General features: G+C 35.4%; 1 protein-coding gene across 14 annotated transcripts in view; it reads right to left on the reverse strand.

The window, feature by feature from the left end:
• LOC145241382 (proto-oncogene vav-like) overlaps nucleotides 1-3,395 on the reverse strand; it is a 347,285-nt gene extending 343,890 nt beyond the window's left edge. For 9 of the 14 annotated variants that reach the window (XM_080104293.1, XM_080104288.1, XM_080104295.1 and 6 more), the window contains exon 1: nucleotides 3,088-3,394. In XM_080104293.1, coding sequence (XP_079960419.1) covers nucleotides 3,088-3,300 — 213 coding nt within the window. In that variant the 5' untranslated portion in view covers nucleotides 3,301-3,394. Of the gene's footprint in view, nucleotides 1-3,087 lie in introns of all 14 variants that reach the window. The other 5 variants (XM_080104292.1, XM_080104290.1, XM_080104285.1 and 2 more) reach the window with 2 other exon arrangements.
• Nucleotides 3,396-21,785: the final 18,390 nt, after the last annotated feature.

The raw sequence follows: 21,785 nt of genomic DNA on the forward strand, positions 1-21,785 counted from the left end.
TATTCAACTAATAACGATAACGTAATAATTAAATGTAACTTTAAAATTCTATTAAAAAAAAAATAATTTGGTAAAAAAAAAAAATATTTTTGAAGCAAAACAAAAGAAAGAAAAAAAAACAAGGTACTTATGCAGGATACCAATCGTGTTGAAATAACATTTAGAAATCCATTCTTAATATGGGAGAGTGCATTTTTTTTTTTTTTTTTTTTTTAACTATTCTGTACTTTCACCTAACAATTTTATAAACAAATCTTGTAAAAATTGAATTTGACTTAAAAATTTATCAAAAATTACTAAAAAAAAAAAAAAAAAAAAAAAACACAGCACGGGCACAGCAGGCAGTACGGCCCGTATTCTGCATAAGTATCGAGAAAAAACAAAAACACTTGGTTCTTCCCCGAAATAATTCCCGGTCCTTTCGTAAGGTTCTCCCTCTGTCAACTGACAATCATTTTATCTCTTTATCCCCGAGTAATTTTTGGCCTTGATAAGCGGCGATCCATTATTTAAAAGAAAAAAATAGATTCCCGGGCAACGTTGAGTTATAATAATAATAATAATAATAATAATAATAATAATAATAATAAAGCAAAGAATTCTCATTATCTACAACTGCTGTTTTGAAGAGGAAAAATACATATTTTTAATAAGATGCCGAAAATTAAAAAAAAAAATTCAATGCTGTGAAAAGACTTGGTCCGATGATGAAAACGACGATGATGATGATGATGGTGCAACGAAGCAGGAAATGAATGACAATAATTAATTTACAAATCGAATAAAAAGATCATCACCGAGATATAAAAGTACACGACATACTGTGTGTGCATTGCATATATATATATATATATATATATATGCTCACGACTGCAAAATTAATGCACACGCACAATTAGACACACATACATTCATACATTGGTGTAACAACGGTGTGTACGGAACAAGTTCGGGGTTTTGATGAGGAGGGGGTTATTAAAATGTGTTATAGAAAGGTAAAAGCTCACATAAAACCTTATATCATCGTATTTTATATTTAGAATTTTTTTTTTTTTTATCAGTTAATTTAATAAATAAAACCTATTTTTCCTGCTTTGAGCACAGATCCTTTTACAATAATACAAGTCACGTGATCAAACAGTTCTTTTTAAGAGATGCCAAATTATTATTTTCCTGTAATCGCAGATTGAGGATACCGCAAAAATAAAAAAAAATTTTTTACCTCCATCGCTCATTTAAAAAAGCAAAGATGATCCATATTTAAGGTGTTCTTTTTTTTTTTTTTTTTTTTTATCTTTTAAACAATGTCAAGATTTAAAATTTAATAAAAAATAAAAGAAAAAAAGAAAGATTCCTTATTTTTTAAAACTCTCTAAATAATTTACAATTTCAAGAAAGCAACAATTTTTTTTTTACTTCCTGCATCGAAGATAATAAATGCATTCTTAATTTTATCTAAACAAAACATTACTACGATTTTATTAATCTATGGCCATAGTCTTTTTTTTTAGAACGATGTTTTAATTAAAAGAGCAATTAAATTCATCTTAAAATGTTGAATACGAAAGTTGAAAATTATATTGGATATACCATTTTATATCTTTTTTTATATATATATATATATATATATATATATATATATATATATATATATATATAAATTTTATTTTTATTTTTTTATTTAGTTAAGAATAAAAAGTGTTCAATATTACTTTGCACTTTCACATTCGATCTTTTAAAATGTTTTTACTTGACCATCTTTTTAAAATATCATCTTTACTTTGGCAGTTTTTGGGAGTTATTTCTAAAAATAAAAAATAAAATTAAAAAAAAAATCGCGATGGACGCTCTCTCCCCCCTTTTTTTTTTAAATATTATTTTTACATTTATTAAAAACAAACAAAAACGGGGTGAATATTAAAAAATGATCACTCACTATCATTTTTTAAGCTTTCACATGGCTTTAATTGTTTGTTTCCCTAATATCGCTTTTTAGTCGTTTCTGTGGTCGTGGATTTTGCACTGTATAAAAATCTTTTGTTTAAATTTTAAGATTATCTTCAAGTTTCGTCACCCGATGTTTATGAAGGTTTTGCGCGAAGCTGTCATCTGTAAAATGAAACGATTTTTATTTTGTTTTCAACTTGTATTTTTTTAAATATCCGAACGAACAAAAAAAATTGATAACCCGATTTTTTGTTTTGTTTGTTCGTTTGCTTATTTTTAAAAATACAATTAAAAAAAAAGTTCAATTTTGCAGATGACAGCTACAGCTTCGTGCAAAACCTTTGTAAACATCGGGTGACGAAACTTAAAGATAACCAATTTTATTTTTATTTAATCTAGTTTGTTTTTATTAAAACTTAAAATGTTACTTCCCTGCATAAGTATTCGTAAACAAATTTAGAATCGTATAATTACAGATTTTAGTTTGGATGTTAAGTCAAGAAGGACAAAAATAAGATCCCTAAAAAAAAAAAAAAATCTAGTTCACGCCTTGATAGACTAGTTTAAAGATAGGGTCTGCAAGGAAATTAAACACTTATCTTTAAAAATCATCGTTCATGCTAGAAAATGAGTAACAGATTTACTCTTAATAGTTTTTTTTTTTTGTTTTTTTTTTTTTTTTTGTTAAATAAAACTTGTAACCAAAAGAGAACCCCCCCCCCCGGGGGGTGACAAGGAAAAGACCCACCCACAAAAAAGTCTGTACATTAGATTTGAATTGTCTCAAAACAAACTCACAAAAGAAAACGTACGTCTCTCTCATAATCACATTCTTAAAAGAATGAAGTAGCGCAAATTTATTCTTCATTTAAAAAAAATAAAAAAAGGCTTTACTTCGAATATCCAGTAATCAGATGCAAAGTCTGTCACGTCAGTAGAGAGATTATATCATAAATATATAAAAGTAAAGACGACAAAGTTAAAAACTGCTAGCCATGTCTCTCTTGTCTCCAATCTTAGGTGCTAGACAGTCTTAAAGTGGGTGATCTGTTTTTAATTAAATTCTACATGCAAAACGATCCCCCAGTTTGTGTCCACGATATAAAAAAAACACACACACACACTACCGCTGCTACTAACCTGTGACATCTGGGGCCGTTGGCTGAAATCCTTCAGGTCCAGACAGCCAGGGCTCAATTGGTTCAGCAGGTGACATATTATAACTCCGTCTCGAAGGGCCTGTGCCAAATCGAAAATCTGGGCTTGTGTTGAATTGGCCTTATGATCCTTGGGTAAAACCTGACAGCGAACGAGCCACTGCACACACATACACCAGTCTTCTTGACCCGCCATCTTGGATAGTCTCTAGCTTCTTTTTCAGGCCCGGAAAACGGAATAAGGCATTAGGAAAGGAAACACTAGCTCCGCACTGAATACAGGAAGAAAAATTATTTTTATTATTATTATTGAAAATAATAATAACATTATAACTCTTTTCTATTAAAGAAAACTGAAGTACCTAAAAAAAAATCATAATTCTTATTTACAATTAAAATTAAACAGCTAAAGCTATTTTTCTCCTTTTCTAAATTCCGCATTTCTAAATTTCATTTCCTATTACAAATTTTAATTATTTAAATAAACAAACAAATAAACAAATAAAAGCACTTCCTTAAAAGAAAAAAAAACATTTCCAACATTTAAATTGTGACTAATAAAAATAACCACAAAATTCAAATGGCAACGCCCCCCCCCTACATACACACGCACGCGACATCGCTTAATAATTTCTAAGAAATGTAGAAATAATTAAAATTAACATAAATTCAAGAAAACGATATTTTTTTTTTTATATAAACAATTGAATTATTTTAATTTGACTTTTCCATTTTTTTTAATGAGATTTTGTCTGTGTCCATCGCGTCCGAAAATGTGCGTGTGGAGAGTCTAACTGCGCGCTGTGGTTAAACACGTGTCGATAGGTGTGTCGTCTGATTTTTAATGATCTACTGCATCCGTCTCTTCTCCGGCAAATTATGTATTTAGACTCATAGGTTCTATGATTTGTCAGTTAAATTAAATTAATAAATGGTGAAAGAAAAAAAGACACCTTTAATTGAAATGGAGCAAACATGTACTTTAACTTATTTCTATATATATAGTCTTTTTGTTATTTAAATTCTTTTTTTTTTTTTAACCAAAATTGAAGTGCTTTTTCGAAAGTAGAAGTGGGACATAAGAAATTTATCTTCTCAGGTGTACCGTGTACTTCCTGGAGTTTAATGGGTTAGAAATAAATGTGCGTGAAAAGTTCGTTGAATTGTTAATTGGACACTTGTGCAGTTTAGGTTTGGAGGACAATTCTTTTTTTTTTTTTTTTTTTTTTTTTACATTCTTGAAGAATTCCATTGGGAACAAGAGGAGACAATTCAACGAGTTTTTAAAGTTTCGCGTAACTTATTGATAAAAGCAAAATAAACATTCTATTAACACAATAACACAAAATAAAGCATTATCTGAACATGCATTGAATTAAAATATTTGGTACTTGTTGTACAGTTCAATCAAGACATTAAAAAATGAAAATATTGAAAAAAAAAAAAAGGTTATATTGCACGTATCCGTTATGGAACGAAATTCTCCGGAAAAAAATTTCACTTAATTCCATCAAGTAGTTTTTTGCTTTTTTGTTTTTGTTTTTTACAGCGAAAAAACAATTTGTTATAATACCGAGCAAAAGGTTCAATTTTTAGGAAGAAAAGCTAGAAATAAAGATGGGGAGGGAGCATCGTTGCTTTACATGGAGTTATCTCCACGTTGCGTGTTCAGCAAATTTCATAATGGCTGACTTCAACGCGCTCTCATAAGAACGTGTTTTTCCACTGTAAAAAAAAACAAAAAAACTACTCGATCAAATTAAATGAATTTTTTTTTTCCGGAGATCTTCAGTCCAAAACGGATACGTACAATATAACCTTTTTTCGATATTTTCATTTTTGAATGTCTTGATTAAACTGTACAAGTGCCCAAATATTTTTTTAGGCTTTTATAAAATAATTAGAATTTCAAAATAAATTACAACAGACATTTTTGTGTTTATATGAAAATGTATAACTATTAAAACATTTTGAAAATGTATGACATTTTTTAAACCTACATTTAAGAAAAGAAAATTCGGCGCTTCTACAGAATTGGGACGAAGTTTTGTAGTCGATAAATGGGGTTTTCAGATTTAAAATAAAATGGTTTCAACTGATTCTGTTTTTTGGGGTTTTTTTTTTTTTGTTTTGTTTTGTTTTTTTGTCAATTCTAATAAGTTACAATGGTAGCTCCCAAATTATGCAGTCGAAATTTACCTGAATATTACTGATTTATTAAACAAAACAACATTAATCGTGTGAGCAGGTGAAAATTCACGCAATATTGTGTAAATCAAAACAGAAAATTACCTCCTTTGTGAACTCTCCTGTGTTTTACCATCGTTTTCATTAAATTCTATTTTTATTTTCTTCAATAAATAATTTTCTACCTTAACGATTTTCGTAATTTTCTGATATAATCATCTTAAAAGTACGTTGAAAATGTAGATACCATTGTTTTAATGTGAACTTCAGTATCATGATTTCTGAAATTTCGTCTCAATAGTGTAAAAGCGCCGAAAATTCTGAAATGAATAAAAGTAGTAATTATATAAAAATGTATGACTTGAAAAAGAATCAAAGTTTTACATAATTACATTTTCGTGATAAATCAATATAATTGTAGGGAGAAAGCAGATCGACCGGTCTCTGAATTCATGGCGAAGGCGAGAGCATAGGTCGAAACTCCTTTCAAGAGAAAAAAGACATCAAGGTAAATATTACCTTATGCTACAATAGAACACCGACCACTCTAATTTGGTTGTTTAGGGGTATTCGAGGTCACTGGCAACGAATCTGATAATCAAACCCGTCGCAAATTTACCATTTGCATGGTATGAACCCCTGGACCTTAGGACTATTTTGCGCCATTTCACCACCTTCAGTAGTATTTTTCTTACATGATGCATTTGGAGCAAAACAAAAAAGAAAAAAAGGTTTAACGACACAAAGCACTGTTCACAGTACGCAGGTCTCGACTCCTCCGCCAGAAAAAAATATCCGTCCTTATATGCAGACCACCAACCACAACAGCACCATAATCTGCATATTCGTCCTTGTTTGAACTTGGTGGTGCACTGGTTTCCTGGGGGTCTCACCCAGCCTGGATCCCCTATCCCATATCTGTTGTGTGTTTCCTCATCGATTGGTTGTGTAGTCTCAATTTCCTTTACTCTGACATGGTATTTGTGTATGGCATTGGCAGGTGCTGTTGCAGGGAACTTCCCATCCTTTGGCGTGATGTTATACCAATACGTGGCCTCTGTAATGGTACATTGCTTTCTGGCAGCAATTCTCTTAATGCTGCAATGGCTTCTGTCAGCAATGCCAGTCTCTGATAGCATATAAGCACATCGCAATCATAGTCAGGTGCCCCATTCATCTAACAACTGTCAGAATTGTTGGCTGCAAAAAGTGGCATCGTTATCCGTCAAGACCTATTCCGGCACACCTCACTTAGAAAAGATGGACGATAACTGGCGAACAACATTTGCTGAGTCTGGCCGGGTCATTTGTTGTCACACTGCAAATCGCCACCCATTGCCGTGCATCCTTAACTACCAATCGCTCTTTCTGTCACTGCTCTGATGCTGGATCAACAGACTGACATGCCTCACAGTGCTTGACAATCTGCCTGACATCTGCTTGTGTCACTGTCGGGTCAATACACCTCACAAAATACAGAGTCCTCTTAATACCACTTTGTACATGACTCTCCTTTATTTGACATGGGCTCATCATGCCAATTGCAACTGCAAAGGATCAGTGTGCTCCATGCCCATCTTCACAGCTTCATACCATTTGTGAGGCACACGGGTTAATTGGTCAGCACGATTACAGTGTGATACTACCAGTGTTACACTCACCGATAGCTCGTACTCAGAGACTAGACTCTTCAGTGTGTCTAGTCTTCAGCGGATCAACATTTTGCTGGCCGTCTTAGTACGGATTCTTGCTCATTCCGAAAGTGTTTGATACATTCCGAAAGTGGTAGATACAGAGAGAATCTGTGTACAGGTGCAATTTTTTCGACTGCCATTGCAGTGCCAGATTTATGCCTTTTATAACAGCGTCCAACTCTGCCAGGTTGATGTGCTGAGCATCACTTATGGGTTGCAACCAACATGCGTCCTCAAACATGTTTCCTCTTTGCTCTAATGAGACTCACAACGCTAATGAACTGGCGTCAACGCACACATTTACGTCATCACCATCGACACACCATTCCCCACAAGCAGGGTCCTTTTCATTCACTCTCTCTAGAGTTTCCGCTATCATTAGAGTTAGGAGAGCATCATCAGGTAGATCATCCCAACTTGAGGTCACCAAATTCACTCTGCGTTTAATAACACCTACAACTGCACCAAGCCAATCACAGGCTGGTAAGTGACCAACAAGTTTCCCACACAAGGAAAAAACGGTCCACCGTGTAATAACGTCAGGGATGCCTAGAACTTCACTGCCATGCCTCCATTATAGGAGGCCTCCTTCCTCACAGATATCCAACTCCAATATGCGTGCTCCATCTTTTAAATGTTCAGGATTCTTGCAATTCAGGCCAAACTGAGCTCATTTTTCTCTGACACGTGATGCAGATTGTACATCTTCATTGATGTACACATCGTCAATATAGGCTGATGTTGCGTTCTCAATTGTCTTTTCCTGGGACAGTACCACATTCACAATAGTCTTCATGATCTGCAGTGCCACATTCAGACCAAAGCCAAGTTGTGTCAAGCAATACCTCTGACTTCGGAACAACACTGTCTGGAATCGCCACGTCTCGTCCATTCACACCTGCAAATAGGCCTTCCGCAAATCTAATATCGACACATTAGAGCCTTTCTGATGCCATTCACTCAATTTGCTGGCGCACATGTTAGTATCAAGAGTGTAAGCCTCAATATGCTTGTTGAGTTTACAAGAGTCCAGCACTAGTCTCACTTTCGACTTATTATGCTGGATTACCGCCATTAAGGGTATCAGACCTTTGGGACGTCCAAACTTGTGCGGGTAGGGGATCAACCATCAATCTCAGACCCACGCCTCAAGCTCTTGTTCGTATTCATAACGAGCCTCGTCAGGTATGGGCTACTCCACGATGCCATTCTTGTTCGGTTGGTGCCCTTCCTTCAGTCCACTCCCATGATGCAGTCCAGGCTTTCTGTCGATGGTCATAGTCCACTTTGAAATCAAGCCGATCACTGTGGACCGCAGCACACACTGGGGCTTCCAAAAAGCACATGGTTCTGTCTTGTTCAATGACAACTCCCCCCAGCACCTTGACAGCATTATATCCTAGCAATAAGTCGAAACCCAGCAGATCCCCTGGCATCAGCGCCAGAGTTCGTATGGATCTGTATGGTTCCAGCTCCACAGCATGCTTGTGTCTCACCGCCTATTGTGGTGATTTTGATGTTATTTCTTGTTCCAGGTTTGACACAGTCTGACATTCACTATGATATTTGAGCAGCTTGAGTACAGGAGAGCTGAGCAGGGTATTTGGTTAATGTATATATAATGTATAATATATTAATGTATATATATTTGGTTAATGTATATATAATGTATAATATATTAATGTATATATATTTGGTTAATGATGCATAATATATGATGTATATATATTTGGTTAATAATGCATAATATATTAATGTATATATATTTGGTTAATGTATATATAATGTATAATATATTAATGTATATATATTTGGTTAATGTATATATAATGTATAATATATTAATGTATATATATTTGGTTAATGTATATATAATGTATAATATATTAATGTATATATATTTGGTTAATGTATATATAATGTATAATATATTAATGTATATATATTTGGTTAATGTATATATAATGTATAATATATTAATGTATGTATATTTGGTTAATGTATATATAATGTATAATATATTAATGTATATATATTTGGTTAATGTATATATAATGTATAATATATTAATGTATATATATTTGGTTAATGTATATATAATGTATAATATATTAATGTATATATATTTGGTTAATGTATATATAATGTATAATATATTAATGTATATATATTTGATTAATGTATATATAATGTATAATATATTAATGTATATATATTTGGTTAATGTATATATAATGTATAATATATTAATGTATATATATTTGGTTAATGTATATATAATGTATAATATATTAATGTATATATATTTGGTTAATGTATATAGCCATTGTTGGTTGTGCTTCGTTTACATCTTGTCCAGGGAACAGAGTGGTGCTAATAAACTGTCCCCTGATATGTTTACCATACAGTTAGGGGCTAAGTGTCCAATACCGCCACATTTCGAAAAAATGACCCCACCGACAGTGGAAACATCTCCCCTTGATCGTGGGGCTTAGACTAGGAGTCTCCCCTGTACTATTCTGGGCTGTCTGCATTGCCGGCAAAACTGGTTCCCTTAGGTCCTCCTCATCTCTGATGATGGCTCCAGCGCATTCCAACAAGTGTTCCATAGGTGTTGCTGAAATGCTGGTGGAGTTGCAGTGCGTACTCCAAAACCACCCCCGCCCCCCCATCACCTCCTCAATGCATTAAAACTATGCAAGACAAAAAAAAAAAAAAATGAACCACATATATTTTTTTAAAAACTTTATTTCAAATGGCTGCTTAAAGATGTCTACGCAATGTGATAAGTCACTTTACTATGCCCGTTTGCGCGCGAACGCATCATGTAAGAAAACTCTACTGAAGGTGGTGAAATGGCGCAGGGATTCATACCATGCAAACGGTAAATTTACGACAGGTTTGATTATCAGATTCGTTGTAAGCGACCTCAAATACCCCTAACAAAACAAATTAGAGTGGTCAGTATTCTGTTGTAGCGTAAGGTGATATTTAGCAACATCAGCAAATAGCAACCACTCTGGAACAAGTACAAACATTTGAAATAATAATTTTTGTTTAACCAGAAATGGATAATTTTTTTTTTTTTTTTGTGTGCAATATATGCAAGTCACAGTCCTTCTTGAATATGCACTATCTCCCCATATGCGTGAAATTAAAAAGATTGGAATCCATTAATAATGTAGTGAGATGTGTATTTTTATAAAACAAAAGTTCGGAAACATATCAGAAATCTAGCAATGAAGCATAAATTAGCTGAGTGTATGGATAACTAGCCGCTATGCCAAACAACAGTTATCCATGGGTTATAGTTACTAAAGTCTTTAAAATTATACAACAATAGAACAAGAAGGAAGCAAGAAACGACAGTTTATGATACAAAACAATTTATTAAAAAAAAAAAGAAAAGGTCAAAAAATAATAATAATAATAATAATAATAATAATAATAATAAAAGAAGCTGTAAAATGTTCACTCGTGACTATAACTGCTAAAAGCGAGAGAGTGCATGATAGGGGGAAAGAGATAGATAGATAGATAGGGCACACTTTCTGAGATACATTTTTTAAAGGTGGACCATTTATATCTTTTTTACTTGTTCACGTAAATAGTTCAACCACAGTTATTTCCCTTTGACTATCATATCTTTTTTTTTTTTTCCATAATGGTAAATATATCCTTAAAGTTTGTGTGGATGGCGAAAAATAACCACGAATGTTCGTTCAAAGTTCCACATAGATTTGTCTTCTTTCCAACAACAGAATCTCACTTCACAGTCCAGCGGAGTTTATCTTCCTTTGGCATCCGCACAGAAAGAGATTCTTCTTTATAATAAACAATTTGGAAGATTTCGGATTTTTATGTCTTTTCTGACATTTCTGATTTTTATGCCTTTACTGACAAGTCATCTTCAACGAGTTTATAATCGGGTAACAACATCAGGATAAAAACATCATCTACACTTGGTGAGTTTCTCCAACTTCCTGATTATCAACTGGTTTAAAGTCCCATTAAGAATGTTCCAATTTTTACGTTTTTATTGATGGAGACAAAGTTTACATGTCTGTACCGTTTGACTCCGAATCTCTAACTGACGAAAATGCGGCAATCTTAAAAAAACAAGCAGCAACTTCCCAAACCAACCTGCAAGTACTATTCAGTGACATGATACAACAATCATCATCATCATAAGAAATAAAGAAAAAGAAAGAAGAGGAGGAAAAAGAAAGGAAGAAGGATTAAGCAAGAATAAATCCCAACAAACATCATCAAAGTGAAAAAAGAATGTTGCATAATTGTGAAGTTGTTGCTGGAAGCTTTTAGCGACTGAAGAAATCCTTTGAGATTGAGGAAGGTATGAGTCAGCATAATTTTACGTAAAAAAAACTTACAAAAGCAAAATACAAAAGGGAAAAAAAGTTTGTGAGCATAAAATATTCATCCATTGTTGTTTGCGTAAGCTTTGTTAGTAAAAGATCGAGTATTTTGTCCATTTACAGTTTTTTATGACAGTTTTACTCGTGCAGATTTTTATGTAAATGAGGTCCACATGGTGATAATTTCGAGCAGCGGCTATTCAACCTGCAAAAAGCTGTCTGGAGATCACAGAATCGTTGCTGGGACTGTTTGTTTTTGGTGTGGCTTTATGACCTTCAGACAGAGTCTGATAGAACAACAATCACGGGCGGCACCAATGGTATTTTCCGGAAACACTCTCTAGACTGTTTTGATTTTGGTGCACTAGGCCTTCTAGGCCTTTTATATCGAGTTTCTAGAACATTCCAACCTGTTTACTGTCTTCATACACAAAGAGATAAAAATATAGTTCCATGGATTTGTGTATAAAAGTGACACATTACAGCCACATCTGTTACGCACTAACAGGTTTGCATAGGTGACCAGTGACAAAATCAAATTGTTCCTGAAATGAATAGATTGCGACCATATAGATTCTTCTGTTTATGTGATGAGCAACTTGATTTAGCTGGTCACTACATAATCATTAAAAGTTATAAGTTTTGAACAGTCATTTATCTCCCCTTGTTCTGAGTAGAATTCTTCAAAAATAAAATTTAAAAAGAACTGGGTTCTTCTTCACGTTACAATTGTAGTGAAATTCAAAAATTGAAATATTAAATTTCAGGTGAAACCAATGGTATCTATGACAATTGAGTAGATACCATTGGTTTCACCTGGTACATATTCTAAAAATAATTACTATACACAAGAAAGTATGGTATTATTGAATGAGTATAAAAACAATCGCCATGATGTAAATGAGAGCTGTGAAGTAATTGCCAATATAGTGTTGCTTAACCAAGAGAAAGTTGATAATACGCTTCTTGGTCAGACAATAAATTTTGCCATCTTGGATTCAGGAGCGAGTGCAACCATATGCAGAAAGAAATGGCTGGAGTGTTTTCTTGAAACTTTGCCTGAGGACTCAAAAAACGAAATTCCCTACGAAGTCTTTTAAATTCAGTGATGGCATTAAAATAAAATCACTAAAAACGGTAACTCTACCATGTATCATTGCTAACATGTATCATTGCTAACATGTATCATTGCTAACATGTATCATTGCTAAAATGAATATTAAAATAACAAGTGATGTTGTTGATGCTGATGTCCCTCTGTTATTTAGCAAAATGGTAATGAAAAGGGCGCACATGACTTCAATTTTAACGATGGCACAGCAGAAATGTTTGGCAAAAGTGTGCACCACTTCTGGCCACTATCCCATCCCTATATCCAGACCTCTTCCGGACTGGGGTAAGTTATGATATATTTTATTTCTAAACAATATTAATAAAAAAAGTAAAAAAGAAAAATTAAAAATTGCCACCAAATTACATCGATAATTTGGCTATCCCAGTGCACAAAATCTATGTGATCTTGTTAGAAGTGCTGGTTTAAAAGACGCTGAATTTATGGACATCTTAAGGAAACTTCCTCTTACTTGTCAGACCTGCATCAGGTATAAAAATCCTGCACCTCGACCTGTTGTAGGATTTCCCTTAGGAACTTATTTCAACCAGACTGTAGCCATGGACATAAAGGCAATTAATGGACATAAAGGACTACACTTGGTTGACCATACAAATATAGCGTTGCTGTCCAGCTTACAGATAAGGAAATCTCTGATATCCTTACTGCTATCTTCAAATACTGGATTGCATATTTTGGTGCCCCAAGAGCGTTTCTTACTGATAATGGCAAAGAATTTGACAATCAATTCTTCTGAGACATGGCTCAAATTTGAATATGGCTCAAAACATGGCTCGAAACTTAAATATTGTAGTCCGTACCACTGCCGCACAATCTCCTTGGAGTAATGGATTAAATGGAAAGCACAATGGTGTTCTGGGAGAAATCGTCAAGAAAACATTAGAAGACGTTCAGTGTAATTTTGAAGTTGCACTATTATGGGCTGTCAATGCCAAGAATGCACTTCACAATTCATATGGCTATAGTCCTAACCAGCTGGTTTTTGGTACAACTCCTAACCTGCCTTTCCTTTTGAATGATCAACTTCCTGCACTAGAAGGTGTAAGTACTAGTCAAATTGTTGCTGACAACCTCAATGCAATGCATGCTGCAAGGAAAGGTTTCATAGAGTGTGAAGCCTCTGAAAAATTGAAACGAGCCCTTCGTTATCAAGTGAGGACCACCATAACTGATCAAGACAAAAATGGTGACCTTGTCCTTTTTAAAAGAAATGAATCTGATAGATGGTTTGGTCCTGGTGCTGTCATAGGATGGGAACATAAACAAGTACTGGTAAAACATGAAGCCACATATGTTAGAGTGCATCCTTCTCGCTTAATTTCATATCCTGACACACACCATAATACCTCTGAGCACCATGACACCAGTGGACAAATAAAACCTCAGAGCCAAAATAATGACACAACAAATGGTTATATGCCAGTAGATGACGGGAGTGAAACTACTGATAATCCGGAACAGAATGGATCTAATATATGTGATACACTACCAAAACTGATCACCATATCTGTGCCACTGCCTGACAGGAGTGAAACTGCTGATAATCCTGAACAGAATGGAGCCAATGTATGTGACACACTACCAAAAATGATCACCAAATCTGTGCAACTGCCTAAATCAGGCCAAACTATAATATGCAAATTCACCAATGATGAAGACCAAGAATTGAGGAAATTGAATGTGATCAGTAGAGCTAGTAAAGCCACTGGTAAAAATAAATATTTAATGAACGTTGGTGTGGAGGAAGGTGATCCATTCTGGCTCGATTTTGAGAATGGGGTCTTGGAATGGGAAACCAATAATGACGATCAAACCCTCACTGAACAAGCTCCAGAAGTAAATCTTATTACTGACTCCTCTAATGACGAGTATGACAAAGCCAGGAAGAGAGAACTCCAAAGTTGGGCTGAACATAAAGTCTACACACAAGTGCTAGATCAGGGCCAACCAAAGATAAGCACAAGATGGGTCTACACTAACAAAGTATACGATGGCAAATGAACCTTTAAGGCCAGACTTGTTGCCAAAGGATTTCAAGATAAAGATGCCTGCAATGTTAGAAATGATTCACCAACATGTTCCAAAGAAAGTTTAAGGACAATCTTAGGAATTGTGTCAGCAAGTGGTTGGATATGCAAATCCATGGACATTAAAACTGCTTTTTTACAGAGCAAACAGTTAGATTGACCCATTTACCTTCTTCCGCCAAAAGAAGCCAATGTACCTCCTAGTTACATTTGGAAATTATCCAAATGTGTATATGGTCTAACTGATTCATTTCGATCCTGGTACCTAACACTTAGAGAAGAACTGGTAAAGATAGGGGCCACACCATCGAAATATGACCAGACTATTTTCACTTGGCATTTTAAAAATAAGCTACAAGGCATAATTGCCACTCATGTTGATGATTTCTGCTTTGCTGGGTCAGACAATTTTGAGAACAAAGTCGTTAATGAGCTTTGGAAACTTTTCAAAGTAAAATCTGAAGAAGTTGCTCGGTTTCAATATATTGGATTAGAAATTAAAAAATCCAATAGTAACATCAATATTGAACAAGATGAATGTACAAAGAAACTCAGACACATTCCGCTGCAGAATGGAAGAAGGCCGGAAGATAAGCTAAGATCAATTGAGATCACTAAGCCCAGGCAGCTAATAGGTCAGCTTAACTGGCTAGCCACTCAAACGAGATCTGACCTCAGTTTTGACGTTAGTGCCTTAAATTCCATATTAAAACAAGAAAATGTGGACTGTATTAAACAATTAATCGACCCATAAAAAAAGGCCAAAAAGGAGAAATCTCAAATTTATATTCCACATCTGGGAAATCCTAAATTGCTGCAAATCATACAGCAATGCATTCTTTGCTAACCTAACTGACGGTGAATCACAAGGTGGCTACATAATTCTTTTGGTAGATAATAATAACCAATATATGCCAATAGCCTGGCAATCTAAACGCATCAAAAGAATAGTCAAGAGCACTCTTGCTGCAGAGACTTTGGCCATGGTTGATCTCACTGAAGCCTTTATTACAGAAAATTGATATTAGACCTGTTACAACTGGAAGACAACACTACAGATATCAAGATAACATGCAAAACAGACAATTCCTGTTAGTATGATGCGGTGCATTCTACCACACAAATCCTTGATAAAAGACTACAAATTGAAATGGCAATTCTTAGAGAAATGGCTGACAGGGGAGAAATTGCAGAGATATCTTGGATACCCACTGATAACCAAAAAGGGAGTCCCCTCCTTTAAAATTCTTGGATTCATATCTAAACCCAAGGAATCATCAATCTAATTGTAAAATGTAGAGTCATACAATTTTGTTCAATCATTCCTTTTTTTTTTCTTTTGTCTGCAGATAACTTTTTGATGCTGCCTTCTGAAAAGTCCATCCTTAGTACCAGAAAGGAAAGTGGGGAAGTGTTAATGTCCCATCCTATTTACCCTGCCCAAGTACAGACTGACGATCTCCCCTTGTATTGGAGGAGGGCCGCCAGGAAGCGCAAGGGATATAGGTAGTTCAATACTGCCCTTCAAGACAAGTCGCACGCATTCACACTCTAAATAAACATCTTCCATTTATCGCATCATCGTCAGGACATTATTTATTTCACTTTAACAACCGTTTTTCACAATGATTCATTCTGGGCCTTTCCCTTCCCCTGCTCTGTAAATAAAAGCTTGAACCAAAAGAAAATTTTAGAAAAAAGTTATGTAGATAGGAACCAGAGGAGTCGCTAGATGATTTTGTCAACAAGGCAGAAGATGTTTATTAACAGAAAATTACCAACAATAACGAACAATTGAACTTATTGCTAGCACTTCCATTGCACGCTTCTAAAAGTGTATAAACGAAAGAATCATCTGCTTCTGATAACAGGAAATACCCATGGAGTTATCTCCCCTGAAGAAAGGAAGTAATCAGGGAAGGATCTCCTCTGCTCTGATAACTCTATATGGGGTGGGGGTGGGGGCATTTGCTTTTCATGTGGATCTTAGCCACGAGCTGGACGGCATATGGGGTGGGGTGGGGGGGCATTTGCTTTTCATGTGGATCTTAGCAACGAGCTAAACGGACATATTTTCCAACTTTACAAAAATGAGTTACTAAGTTACTAAGTTACTAAGACAGTACATTAACACTGGAAGAAAATATTAGTATTGGCAAAACGTATAAAGCTTCCAATGTGCACTTGAAACAACTGCGTCTGATGCTGAACAACAATAATGAGGACAGAAACACTAGCATTCAAATCATAAGAATACCAACACTGTCTAAGAAATCATATAATAGTCTCAATTGTGGTGGTGTTGACATCCGTCAGTGTAGAAGACTATTGGGTTGTGCCATTAGAAATGGTTGAGCACCGCCTTCTGTGGCTGAATAAACTTATCTTCGATCTACATTGTCGGTTGCAGACGTTCCAGATGGAGATCAGTGCGTTGTGTTGATGGTCTGTTGAATTTTGTTGACCTTCTTGAATAGTCTTTTGGTCTCTGCCTGTTCTGTGATGGACCATTTCTCAGTGGTCAGGCATTTGGTTACCGTTTCTTTTCAGATGTTGCGGACTTTAGCTTTGAGCCTCCAGCTGATAGGGTTAATATCAAATGTGTTCATGTCGTGTTTGCACATGTTGACATAGCAGAGGTGAGAATAACCAATTTTCCTAGTAATGAGTTCACCGTCGAAAATGTCTTTTTGGATTCACCCATTGTCCATGTGGTGCGCATGGTCTATCCAGCGTAGACATCTTTGGAAAAGAAGGATAAACATGGGGGGGGGATACCAGCCCTTGCGAACACCGCATTATTTGTAACTTTGTCCCTCCAAGAAATTCCAAGAATTCATGCATTCAGTGTTCCTTCTTGGTGGCTGTAGTTTTTTTTTTTTTTTTTTTCCAAAGGTGTCACCACTCATCAAGGCCAGGAGGCACCTCGAGGATAAGGGTTAATAAGCGTACAGTGGTCAATGGGACAATGTCGTAATAATTGTTGGTAGTGGAAATTTGGTAAATTGGATTACTTAAGGGGAACGGCTCGTCAAGAATTTGTTTACATTGAACTTGAAGATGACCATATTATAGTCAGCTGGAAAGCAGGAGAAAGGAAGAGAGTTCCATAGGTGTGCAGTTCTAAGAAAGAAACTTTGTTCATGGAATCTACAATTAGGTTTAGGCACAGGTAAAGAGTGAGGGAAATTATTGATAGTGTTTTCAGCTAGACAAGTGTTTCTTGTAAAAGTTTGGTGAGGGGGACCATAGATTGGAGCTCAGACGAGCACTTGCCATGAAAATAACGATAAAGCAGAGACAGGCTTGCAACGTCTTTTCTGTGAGAAAGAGGTTGCAGGGAAGAGAAAAGGGATTCCCCTACTAGGCTACGAAGTCTGTTTTGAACTCTGTCAAGGCAGGATGCTTCGCTACCGTGCAGAAGTGTGTCGATGACACAGGCCATGTAAACATTCACTTTTGTGGAGTAAGATGTTTATTTTCCCACACCCGAATTGTAAAGTGGTGAATGCCTTTCCAATGCGCTTGTTGAGTTCTACATCGAGAGATAGGTTGTCTTAAACTGTAGACCCGAGATATTGGAATTGATGGACTACATCTACGCACTGCTAATTTATAGTGATGATGGGGCTCTTTGGCTCATGCCTTCAATTGTGGTAAAAGCCATTTTTTTCATGGTGAAGTTTATCCAGCATTTGGATCAAACTATAACACTAATAGTAAAACTAATCACTGAACAACAGTACGAGGGGGCGTTCAATAAGTAATGCCCCTGACTCACATCTTATAGGAGTAGAGCAACAAAACTCGATATAGTTATTAGTCTTTCTGTACATAAAATCTACAGAGAGTTACCCATTTCTCCCATCGTTTAATGCAGCTCTGGGGACGATTTTTTTTTTTTTTTAATTTTCTTCCTTTGAAGATTGTAATGCTGTGTATGGGGCAGCCAAACCAGCTGCCAACATTGCCCTGCTTTTTATTGAAACCAACCGAGAGCTCTTTTTAGTATCCTCGTTGTTCACTTAAGTGCAATTGTCTGAATCTCTTTTGCACTTGGTTCACCAGGAATATTAGTTAGGTAGGACTTCAGGTTCTTCTTTATAAGCCTTGTGGCACCTATAATAACTGGTATGATTGATATCTCCTTAAGATTCCAGTTTCTTTTCATATCATACATGAGACCTTGATATTTGGTCTGTTTTTTTCTTTCAGCTCTGTTCAGACCTCCATCATTGAGGAAACTCACTTCAACCAAGGTTGCCACTCTCTCTGACTTATTCCATATAACTATGTCACGTTTGACAGCAGCATTTTTAAGGTAGATGGCTGTAGTGAGTACATGGTTGTAATGTATAGTGTATAATTCATTTCCAACTGTTCTTTTAGTTTGATGTTCCCAGGACTTGCTGTTACACTGGATGTTTAATTTTTTATAGATGGACCAGTAGAGGTACTTACATACGTCATCATGTCTCGTTAGGTAGTAGCCATCCCCCAAAATAACCTTGCAACAATCAACCATTATGTCACTTTGGAAACCAAGCCTGTATGTCTGGGAAACTCTTTTTTTTAAAAACAACTTCATGACTAGAAAGGTGAAAGTGTTGTGTTAATGAATGTGTATATAATTTTCTAGCTGCACTTCAAATGCTTGCTAAAATTATATATACACACTGACAGTTTTTTTGTCGCTATTCTCAAAATAAACACAGAGATGAATTTATCAAAGTATGTTTTATTTACAATAAAGCTTTTTGTTCATTGACAAATAGAGAGAGAGAGAGAGAGAGAGAGAGAGAGAGAGAGAGAGAGAGAGAGAGAGAGAGAGAGAGAGAGAGAGAAAGACTTTAGTTGTGTGAGGTTGGTTGACGTGTGGCTTGACGACAAAAAGGTATCAAAATGTCAATCACATTTGCTGCTGTTTTTGTTCTGTTTTCTGTTGTTAGTTTTTTTCTTTTATATAGTCATAAATCGACATTCCTGGAATTGTAAACATCAAGATACTTCATTCTTCTTTTCTATTTTGCATTGCGCAATTCATAACTTCTGACCTTGGAATGTAAACAGTTCTTTGTTTTCATGATAAGTACAATTCCGGCCATTTTTATGGGACACAAAAATGTAGATAAATAACATCTGGAATGTGCATATGTGCACACCTCTGCTTTCAAATGCGCATTGCCACATTTCTATATCCAACAAAAGGCAGGGGGTATAATGTCAGGAGAGTAAGGAGGATGGAGGGGGATTTTATAGCCACACGCCCATGCTTCTGATTTGGTAGCATGCACATTGTAGACTGGACCATTGATTTGCAGGAGGAGAATTCCTTTTTCAATCTTTCTTTTTTTCTTTCTTTTTATAGTTTCTCTTAATTCCCTTAAAAATGAAGCATCCAAAATGTTTTGGCAAGGGAGTGCTTCAATTCTCACTTGCTGAAGTTGGAAAATGCTGAAAGAAAGAAGTACGGACGACACATATTAATTTATTTATTGCGGACTACGATTCTCGTCTTTCCTAGATGGTGTTTCACGACTTTTCAGCCAACTATTCCTCTGGCCTTCGTCAGGTGGTAACCGCGATGGATAGAAACTCTGAATCTCATAACTGCATTCTCAGCAATTACTGCCATCCATAGTTGTTGTCGTCTAACCACATTTTTGGCCAAGTAAAGTAACAACAAAAATAAGATTAATAAACAATATATAAAAGCACAAAAAGGAATGATCAAGAAATTTTTGTCAAATTTTGTTCCATAGTATTTGCATCATAAATTATTCAACACAATTTCTACTTTGTTTCAAATGTTTCAATAAAAGTCTGTTCAATTTTTAGCTATTTTTTCTATCTGAACATCTCAGTTAGTCTGTCATGTTTTCATTCGAAATAGTATTTTCTCAGTCACTCAGGCTTAAATCTGAAACTGAACTTTGTTGACAAGTTAAAAGTTTTTTTAATATAACAATAAGTCATTACTCATCATGGCCAAAAGCCATTTAAAAATTAGAGTTAAAGGGTTAATTCATTTATTGCGAACTATTATCCTTATCTTTCTTAGTTATTGTTTCACAATGTTTCAGCCAACTATTTCCTCTGGCCTTTGTCAGGTGGTAACCGCGACGGAATAGGAACTCCAAATCTCCTAACTGCATTCTCAGCAATGACTGATATCCATAGTTGTTATCGTCTCACCATATTTTGGCCAAGTAAGCCTCTGGCCAGCTTTGGGTAGGATTGAAACCACTATTTTCAGACAATTCTCACCTGGAACCGTAGAGATTCAACATCTCTATCAACTGCGCCACGGGCCCCGAAGGGCTAAAGTTTTGTGTTTGTGCCAAATACTCATCTCAATAACGAATTCCAATTAAAATAATATATATACAGAAGACACCCAAGATTAAGATAAGGATAATATATGTATTGAATTATGAAATTAAACAATAATAAAGAAAAGTCCTTGCAAAACTGATTATGTTTGCTGCTTTAGAAATCCAACTATTAAGTTCTTTTATGTCAGAGAAACAGCTGGCCCTCAGAATGTTTAAAATAAGATAATTGCATTTAAATTAAGGAGGAAAGGTTTCTTAATTGTTGATTTTACGATTTTGCATTCAGAAAGAGATAGAATAAGGGCTTTTTGCATTCAGTCCACCAAATAGGGTTAAGAACTATTGCCTTGCCCAAACAGGCTCTTAGAATAGTAGGGGTGTGCAAGAAGAGGGTTATTTTATGTGGAAAGAGTCGTAAAAGGAAGTAAACCCTTTCTTATGTAAATTATGTGCTCCTGTAATTGTGGTAACTTTTGCCAGGAAATTTGCCATCACTACTCCATCCTGGTTCCAGAAGACTGTTAACATGACCTTAGCAGAAGGCTGCATCCTTGCTTTCTTTGGAGATGGTGAGTCCAAATGCTTCCACTGCATTGACTGGGCCTTAGTCTATGGATCATAGTGATCGATCCAGGTTTCATCCTATGTAATTAGTCTTTTGAAAAACTTCAACTCATCTTCTTGGCACATCTCCAAATTAATCCTCAAGCACTCAACAAGTTCTCACTTCAGAAAAGGTGTCAGCAACCTGGGAATTCATCTGGCAGATACCTTATCCATATGCAAACAGTTATGAATAATAGTTTCTACAAACCCTATACTAATCGAGACCTCTCCAGATATTTTGTGAATAATTATGCGTCAATCTTCCAAAATGGCAACTTGACTGACAGATACCTTATCAGTGACAGAAGAGGGGTAACCTGGTCT

The sequence above is a fragment of the Euprymna scolopes genome, chromosome 20 (assembly GCF_053919585.1).
Source record: "Euprymna scolopes isolate OS-2025 chromosome 20, ASM5391958v1, whole genome shotgun sequence".
Lineage (NCBI taxonomy): Eukaryota > Metazoa > Mollusca > Cephalopoda > Sepiida > Sepiolidae > Euprymna > Euprymna scolopes.